The following is a 9,654-nucleotide window of genomic DNA, read 5'->3' on the forward strand; positions in this document are numbered from 1 at the left end:
AAACATCCTAGCCACCACCCATCCCTTTTCGCCACTGAGAAGCCCAGACCCAGCCCAACCCCAAGCTCGTTGATCATCTCCCCTTACCTCTGAAAACAACCGGCACCAGACCTTCCTTGCTGACCTTTCTTCCTCTCGCCTCCTCTGTTGTTTGACGCGCCGGAAAACATTATAATAACACCTCGAAATCCCAACCTCGACCCCAAAAAACCCCTACCCACGCCAGAAAACTACCTATCTACACCAAAAACCCAACCTCGTCGTCCATTATCAACCTTCAACAATCCTTTTAATCTTCTATCACGGCCATCACCATCATATTCGGCTCGACACTACAATTCCTAAAATTAAAATCCTCCTTGTCTTGATAATAAAGTCATTCCCATTTGTGGAGCGTTTCTCATACGAGCACCAACCTCATCATACTCCATAGTCCATAATACCCTCATTAAGTCACTAAGATCAGTGATTCTCTTTAAATTGTTTTCCATGTTTTCCATTAGATATAAATACTTTGTACTTAACACAAAACACTTAACATCACTAATTTAAATACAATAATACCAACATTAACCAAATTGATACTAAAATATTTCATGTGCGACTAAAATAAATATAACACTTTTTAAAATTACACAAATTGATAAGCTAAATTATATTAATCCAAATTTGTAACCCATCATCGTCAATCGACACCCTGTAAATCATTATCCTCAACAACGACACATTCAATTCATTTTGCAATCACCATGAACAACATTTAATTGTAAATTAAAACCTTAGTTTGTCAACTAAGTCAATGTGTAGTGTAAAACGAAGATGACTATTGCCTACCTTCAAATCTAAGTGCTTTGAAAATATTTTCACCTTAAATTTTCATTAATGGTTTGCTAAGCAATAATTATTTACATGAATTTTTAGTGCCACATTGAGCGCTAAATTTCCCTCTCTTTCCATTACAAAGGCGGGCTTTACTATCAAATTTTACCGCATTAAACTCCCGCTCTACTTTTTTCATGAATGATGTGCTGTCATCATATTAATGATTGTCTATGTGGGGAAATACATAGACTAAGTCTATGTGTATCACCTTCCCAGCCAAACCATCACCAAACCCATCAGCCCACTCCAGACCATCCAACCCACATCAGTTTTGTTGCCAGACCCAACACCCCATCCTATGACAACAAAGAGCTAAAAAATGACATCTACAAACCAAATTCCAAATATATTTCGAACTTTGCTACTATGACTAGTTGACTACCACAGTACCACTAATATATTTCTCTTACCAAAGATCCAGTTAATACTATTCATGACCCAAGTTGGAAAAATGCAATGTTTTATTTATAATGAAACGAATTGGTACCTAGTAGGCCAGCAGATAATCTTAAATCCAAGATGCTCTCATCCATTTCCACCTTAATCCTTCTCCTTTTCTCTCTCCTACTCAGCATCTCCCCCACCCAATCACACCCCACCACGTCATCATCCCTTCAACTCCCTTCCAAGCCACCAATCATCTCCGTGACAGACTTCGGAGCCGTCGGAAACGGCCGTCAATACGACACAACCCCAATCCAATCAGCAATCAACGCGTGTCCCTCCCCAAGTCCCTGCCACGTGGTATTCCCATCACCTGGGACCTACCTAACAAAAACAATTCACCTCAGATCCGGCGTCGTTTTGATCGTTGAAAAAGGTGCGGTAATTTTAGGGGGAACGAAGTTGGAAGATTATCCTAATGAGTTTGAGAGATGGTATGTTGTGTTGGCGGAACACGTGGTTAATGTGGGGATCAGAGGTGGTGGGGAAATCAACGGTCAAGGATTGGAGTTTGTCAAGAGATTTGATGAGAGGAAGAATGTCATGGTTAGTTGGAATCACACGGGTGCGTGTTTAGGGGATGAGTGTAGACCACGGTTAGTTGGGTTTATTGGGTGTACAAATGTTACTGTCTCTAATGTTAAGCTCAATGAGCCTGCCTATTGGTGGTACGTCTTTACTTTCTCTCTCCTCGCTCGTGCTAAGCGTTAACTATTGTCTGTTTCTATTCAACTTATTTTGTCGACCTTATTTTATGTTTGTTTTCAAGTGAATGTGAGAAAATTCAAGTAAGTAGTACGGAGTAGAACATATTAGGGCCCTATATCCTAGATATTTTTACAATTTCACATTTAAGAAAAGTTTGTTTTTTAGTAGTTCACCGCTGATGAGTTCATATACTTCCTCCGTTTTTATTTTGTTGACGCGTTTGATTTAGAAACATATATTAAGGAGATGTGAGAGAGAATGAAAAAACAAATGGGGTAATTTGTAAATGCAATGTAAAAAAGTTACCCAAAAAGAAACGTGTTAACTAAAAGAACTTCCTAAAAAGGAATACGTGTCAACTAAAAAGAAACGGAGGTAGTACTCCCTCTATCTCTAATTGTTTGCTCCACTTTCCTTTTTAAGGTGTCTCCAAAAGATTGCTCCATACTACTTTTGGCATGTTTTCCCACTTGCACTCTCTCTATCTCTCTCCTCATTGATATTTGTGCCAACCCATGTGCACCAATTTTTGCCCAAAGCCTTAATAAAGTAGATTTATGGTTTGGGCAAATAATTGGGGACAGAGGGAGTATATATTAGATATAATCGAGCTCAATCAATTATTACAACTACGATAAGTTGAGATAGGCATAGGCTCGAATGAGTAAATATCAAGTGAAAAGAACATATTACTAGCAAACAGAAGTAAAGATTTCAATTTGTATTTTTACAAATGAGAGTGTTTGAAGAATGCTTAGGAAATCTTCCTTTTGTGAAAGTATTCCTTGCATTGTACAATACTAGTTTGTCAACATTCTTTGTTTTCTGTTTGAGTACAGTTGATTTCAAACCGTCCAAATTTGGTTGTTACAGTACATTACTAGTTTGAATTACATTAGTCGTAAAACATTTTATTGCAAATTTACATGCTTTGATAGTTTCTTGATACTTTAATATACACCTATCAGTCAAAATGTAATGAGGATTGTGAATTTCAGCTTGCACGTAGTAGATTGTGAGAATACTTCCATTCATGACATTTCCATCTATGGGAACTTCAATTCGCCAAACAATGATGGGATTGACGTACAAGATTCTAATAACACATACATCACCAGATGCCATATAGACACAGGCGATGATGCTATATGCCCAAAGACGTACAACAAGCCTCTTTATAACTTAACTGCTACTGATTGTTGGATCAGAACGAAATCCTCAGCTATCAAGCTCGGTAGTGCTAGTTCATTTGATTTTGTGCATTTATTGTTCGACAACATAACCATCTTTGAGTCTCATAGAGGACTTGGACTTCAAATTCGCGATGGAGGTACCTTATGAAACTCTGGCCCCTTGCTAACTGTTTAACTTCTTTAATATTAGAAAGTTTTGAGTGTGACTTAATTGGTCATGGGACTGATGGGAGTGTGCATTTTTGTAGGGAATGTCAAAGACATTACCTTCTCCAACATAAACATCAGCACGAGGTACTACGATCCATCATGGTGGGGAAGAGCGGAGCCAATTTACATAACAACATGTCCACGAGACTCAAACACAAAAGAAGGGTCAATCTCTGACATTCAGTTCATCAACATAACATCAGTTTCTGAAAATGGAGTGTTTTTATCAGGTACTAAAGGTGGGATAATAAGGGACTTGAAGTTCAGCAATGTCGATCTCACTTACAGAAGATGGACGAGTTATGATGGTGGGTTGGTAGATTACAGGCCTGGATGCTCAGGGCTTGTTAAACATAATATGGCAGGAATCATCATGGAATTTATAGATGGTTTCGAAGTTAGAAATATGAACATGAGATGGTCGAAAGAGAAATCAGTGGGATGGGATAATCCCTTGGATTTCAGACCATCTACTGTCAATAACATCTCCTTTGTCAATTTTCAGTCTAGTCTCTACAAAAAGAATTCATCACAAGATGCTATTCTTTAAATTCTGAAAGTTGAGGAAAAAAGTGAAGAAAATTTGTACAAAGCACAAACCCTGTTAACAGATGAAGTGATGATTACAGATAAGGAGGGTTTATCTTGATTGCGTGAGCCGATTTATAATGCATATCTTGTTATACTCTGTATCTTAGTAAGTTAGTAGCATCAATGTTTTTTAAGAATTCTTGGTAGACTTACATCATCATGAACACAAGTATGAGAAATTTCTTTGTAAACTTACACTCGAGCTCATTATCATTATCATTATCGTCATTTATTTTTGTCTACCCTACTGACCGCCATATTCTCTATTATAGCTATTTCTGTTTTACTACAAAACATTATTGTTGCTTTGTCTAAAATGAATACCTTTGGATTGGATGAATATGTTAACAATCTCTAAAGTAAATTGCCAAGACTTGAAGACATGAAGTCATGAAGATATACTTTGTATGTAATTTGCTTTGAGATTGACTATAATAATTCAGGAATATTATGAGAATTTATAAATGATTTAACGGCCCATTTGATAGCTAGTAATAAATAAAGATAATTAAATGATGAGTTTGAGGGTTACTAGGCAAACAAAATACGTCATTATATTCCATGATAATGTCATCTCATCCCTAAATTAATAATGGACGGGTAATACATTGCAATTAGGGGGGTCAATTCGAATGATCAGATCGGGTCTGATATGGTCAGGTCGGGTCAATTTTTAAAGTTAAATCATATTTAATTGTTATGTCCACGCGAGTTCAAATTTGAATCGGATACGGGTCAGGTCGAGTGTGCTTTTGACACCACTAATAGCAATATTGCATACATTAATATATGTAAATCATTGATGTTCTGACTTTTCTGAGAATCTCAAATGCTAATAAGATTGAGGCAAACAGCTATAATTGCTGAACACATACTTTCTCTCTCCTCCAAAACGCCATTCACACGCCAACTATATCATACAACATTCCCGCCATTCCAATCAAAACTAAGAGCACTATGCTCCAACGGTCAATTACAGGAAGCTCTGCTAGAAATGGCGGTTCAAGGTCTGGAAATGAAGTTTGAAGGGTATGATACCATCTTAAATGAATGTGTCAACAGAAAATCTCTTAGAGAAGGTCAAAGAGTACATACCCACATGATCAAAACTCAATATCTTCCACCATTGTACCTCAGAACTAGGCTTGTTATCTTCTACTGTAAATGTGATTGTTTGGTTGATGCACGCTATGTGTTCGATGAAATGCCTGAACGAAATGTGGTTTCTTGGACTGCTATGATTTCGGGGTATTCACAAAAAGGGTTTTCTTCTGAGGCTTTGAATCTTTTTGTACAGATGTTGAGATCAGGTATTCTTTTTGTTTTAAAGTTTGCATTACATGTTGATTTTTGAGTAAGACAACAGATGTAATTCATGTAAATAATCAAAATATGTTTTTTATACATATTGGAATGTTGCATTACATAGTTTAGGGAGTTTGAATTGGAACTTAATCGGTCGGAGCAAGATGCTGGTTGTCTTCCTCTTAGTAAAGATGTAGTTGCTTCACTAAGGCCTCGTTCTTTTGGACTGGATTGAACTGAAGTACTGAACTGACCTGAATTGAATTGAAGTTTTTGGCTCATTATCGCTTTCACTTTAAGATACAGTTTAAGACCTCATTGTTTGGTTAATGTTAATACTTGTACTTTACTGATGTTCAAGGAAGCTTTTGAACAACTACCGTCAACTAGATGGATGCTTAGTGACGAAGGTATTTAAGCATTCATAGAATTCCTTTTATCCTGAATGGATATTTTTTTGAAGCATGACAAGTTTGATTTATGATAATTTTGTTCCTGTTTTTTTTGTTTAGTTTTACATTTTGGTAAAAAAAAAACTTGAATATGCTACTAGTCATCAATCATGAAAGCTATATTAAATTTTGCAATGCATGAAATGGCGGCTTTCAAATTTTTTGAATGGTTTTCTTTATTAATCTTATTTGCTTTTCTGAGAGCTGATAAGATTAGAAATTTTTTGCAGGCACAGAACCCAATGAGTTCACTTTCGCCACTGTTCTCCCTTCTTGTACAGGTGACTATGGGTTGGATTATGGAAGACAGATCCACTCTCTTATAGTAAGGTATAATTATGATTCTCACATATTTGTTGGGAGCTCACTTCTTGATATGTATGCCAAGGCCGGAAGAATCCATGAGGCTCGAACAGTATTTGATAGTTTAATTCAGAGGGATGTTGTCTCCTGTACTGCGATGATTGCAGGGTATGCCCAATTAGGTTTTGATGAAGAGGCGGTTGAATTGTTTCGCAAGCTACTGAAGGAAGGGATGTGTTCAAATTATGTTACTTATGCTAGTCTCCTAACTGCATTATCTGGACTTGCTGCTCTAGATCAAGGCAAACAAGTCCATAATCATATTTTGAGACATCAGCTTCCATCTTATGTGGTTCTACAGAATTCGATAATTGATATGTATGCTAAATGTGGGAACCTCGTTTATGCGAGAAGGGTTTTTGATAGCATGCCTGAAAGAAGTGTCATCTCATGGAATGCAATGCTTGTGGGATATTGTAAACATGGGATGGGGTCAAAGGTGATTGAACTTTTCACAATGATGAGAGCAGAAGGCAAAGTCAAACCTGACAGAGTAACTTTCTTGGCCGTTTTATCTGGTTGCAGCCATGGTGGAATGGAAGACACTGGACTAGAAATTTTTGATGAGATGGTAGTACAGAAAGATGGGCTAGAGCCAAATATAGAGCATTATGGCTGTGTTGTTGATTTACTTGGTCGTTCTGGGCGATTAGAACAGGCTTTGAAGTTCATTGATGAGATGCCTTTTAAACCAACAGCTGCCATTTGGGGATCTCTATTAGGTGCATGCAAGGTTCACTCGAATTTAGATGTTGGAGAATATGTGGGTCGTCAACTTCTAGAAATAGAGCCTGAAAATGCTGGAAATTATGTCATTTTATCTAATCTATATGCCTCTGCAGGCAGATGGGAAGAGGTAAGAAATCTGAGGGAATTGATGAAAGAAAAGGCTGTGAGTAAGGAGCCAGGAAGGAGCTGGATTGAGCTTGATCAAACTCTTCACACTTTCCATGCTAGTGATCGGTCCCATCCTAGGAAAGATGAGTTTCACATGAAAGTAAAGGAATTGGCAGTTCGATTAAAGGAAGCTGGTTATGAACCTGATCTTAGTTGTGTTTTACATGATGTTGAAGATGAGCAAAAGGAGAAGATACTTCTGGGGCATAGTGAAAAGCTGGCTTTAGCCTTTGGGCTTCTAAGTACTTCTGAAGGAACCCCACTTAGAGTTATAAAGAACCTCAGAATCTGTGTTGATTGCCACAATTTTGCCAAAATCATCTCAAAGCTCTATGGAAGAACAGTCTCTTTAAGGGATAAAAATCGCTTCCATCATATTAAAGGTGGCATCTGTTCTTGTGGAGATTATTGGTGATGTCCTGAAAACATTATTGGTAGATCTCAGTTTATCTCCTTGAGCTTCAATATCTCCATAAGATTGACACAATTCTTGACAGTGACATGGGAACCTGAACAAATTTTATCAGAAAAAATTTACTGCAAACAATTAGGTTAACTAGGAAAAATACAGGTGATTTCTTCGGTAGAGTTAGATCATCACTCGAGTATGTAGGAAGCATAAAAATACTTGAGAGGTTTTTGGCAACTTTGTTCAATCAAATCTTATGCAACTTAGCTCAATCTTTTTGTAGTATACAAGATACTTGTATAAAAGATGATGAGTTTAGCATTAGGCCATTTACTATACTACTATGTATTTTACACTTGATTGAATTTGCTTGTTCCCAGCTGCAAGCTGCAATTTTTAGCCTATAACGACATAACAATTGTTGTATTAGACTTGTACACTATGATGGTCTACGCCATTTCTCTCTCTTGTTCTCCTTTACCATACACGACAAATCAACTCGTCCAGCATATTGCCTATAAATAATTATGGATCACTTTAAAAAGACCCCCCCCCCCCAAAAAAAAAAAAAAAAAAAACACAAATTAGAGATCTTTCCATGTAAAAATTAGTACTTCAAATAATCATCTTAACTCTAACATCAATATTTTATCTTTTGATTTATGGGCAAGCCACAGTTACTCAAATCGAGTAACAAAATCCGCGGTGAAATGAAATTTTGGATCTTATGAGCAACTTGCGAAATGTTTTAATGTTTTACTCTTTTTACATGCTGACTTACCTTCTCTCTCCCGTCTTCTTCAACATGCCTTCTTCCTTACTCCTTTCTCATTACCAGTGGCGAATGAACTCTAACACTACAACAAGCACCATGCCGAATACCACCTTCTTCGGCGGCTTGATGAATTTAATGATCTATAAAGTATACTAATTAAGGACATGTTTGAAGAGTAAATACAAATTGGAGGTACTAACGACTGCCAAAAGTTGCATAAGGTACTAACGTTTAAGAAGTTGCACAAAAGGTACTGAATCTGTTACAGGAGGTAAAGAATCCGGTTGCAGCTTGTTAAAACCGGTTACTTTTATTTTTTGGTTTTAAAAAAAAGGGGAAAAAAAAGCGTGACGTGTATTTTGGGAAACGAAAAAACCATCATTACCTTTCTAACGTTGGCGCGAGAATTAGAAAGGTGAATGCCTTTTATTTTCCCTTCACCCCATTGGCTTCCCTCGTCATTTCTTTTTATAGGGAAAAAACAGAGCTCTCCCTTTCACTCAAAAAAATCTTCCTTCCCCTTCTAGCTCAACGCCATTAATGTGGGAATTCGGTGAAGAAACATCATCTAAGGAAGCTAAATTACAGCAGCTGCAATCATTTGAAGGTATATTCTTTTTTTTTTTTTGTCTTCATCTGCTTTATTTCGGCATTAATGGGGGTTTTTTGTACAGAATTGTGGGTTTATTTTGTTTTTTTGGGTGAATTTTGCTTTTTATGATTTTGGATGTTGTTTGTTGTCATCATCTGGTAATTTTATTTTGTCTGATTTTGAAAAATGGGTATATTTGGGTTGAATTTCTGGAAATTTTCTAGGGTTTTGTTGTTAGTGAAACAGAGTAGTTTTTGTAAGTGAAACAAACCTTATCTAACTACATGCTTGACTTAGGTATGGACGCTCTTTCTGAAGCTCACCCAATTTTCAGCAACCCCGACCTCCTTGCCCTCCATGTCTTCCCCAAGCTAGATTAGCTTAGTCAGGATACTGTTAAGCAGGTCTGCAAGAAATGGCGTCTGTGGTGGATGACTCGCCACCTGGAAAACCTCCAACCCTTTACGGGACCTAGGGCCTCTGTGAACGAGTGGGTTCTAAAAGACCTGATCTTCAACGACGGCCGGGACTTAAATGCTTGGCTGAACAATGACATGAGAGCCAACTTTGATGGGTTCCCTCTATTGTTCAAGGAGGAGCAGTAGGTTGTTGTGTTAGGTTGGGAGGAGGGCTATGTGCAGCTTGAAGGTTTTTGGTGTTATGAGCTGCTAGTGTTAAGCTTTTTCTGTTTTTTAGTTTAGTTCAAGATGTTCATGGTAGAAATTCAATGTCATGGTAGGGAAGTTTTTTGTGTTGGTGACAAATCATGCATCATCTTTTGGGATTTGTCACTACCATGACTGTAACACCCTAGAAATTCCTTCCTTTTAAAA

The 9,654-nt window shown here is 37.3% G+C and overlaps 2 protein-coding genes across 3 annotated transcripts; both read left to right on the forward strand.

The window, feature by feature from the left end:
• The first annotated feature begins 1,249 nt into the window (after positions 1-1,249).
• On the forward strand, positions 1,250-4,270 carry LOC110691437 (polygalacturonase ADPG2-like). The gene is made up of 3 exons (XM_021868365.1): positions 1,250-1,994; positions 3,033-3,364; positions 3,476-4,270. The coding sequence occupies exons 1-3, from the start codon at positions 1,402-1,404 to the stop codon at positions 3,985-3,987; spliced, it is 1,437 nt and encodes a 478-aa protein (XP_021724057.1). The 5' UTR covers positions 1,250-1,401; the 3' UTR covers positions 3,988-4,270.
• Positions 4,271-4,850: 580 nt separating this feature from the next.
• Positions 4,851-9,654, forward strand: LOC110691438 (putative pentatricopeptide repeat-containing protein At3g13770, mitochondrial). 2 transcript variants are annotated; one of them, XR_002505299.1, is made up of 3 exons: positions 4,851-5,338; positions 6,016-8,836; positions 9,119-9,654. XR_002505299.1 is itself a non-coding variant. In XM_021868366.1 (2 exons), the coding sequence occupies exons 1-2, from the start codon at positions 4,858-4,860 to the stop codon at positions 7,458-7,460; spliced, it is 1,926 nt and encodes a 641-aa protein (XP_021724058.1). In that variant the 5' UTR covers positions 4,851-4,857; the 3' UTR covers positions 7,461-9,654. The 2 variants fall into 2 exon arrangements, 1 of the variants encoding a protein (XP_021724058.1); XM_021868366.1 differs by having other exon boundaries at positions 6,016-9,654.

Source organism: Chenopodium quinoa, unplaced genomic scaffold (genome assembly GCF_001683475.1).
Source record: "Chenopodium quinoa cultivar QQ74 unplaced genomic scaffold, ASM168347v1, whole genome shotgun sequence".
Lineage (NCBI taxonomy): Eukaryota > Viridiplantae > Streptophyta > Magnoliopsida > Caryophyllales > Amaranthaceae > Chenopodium > Chenopodium quinoa.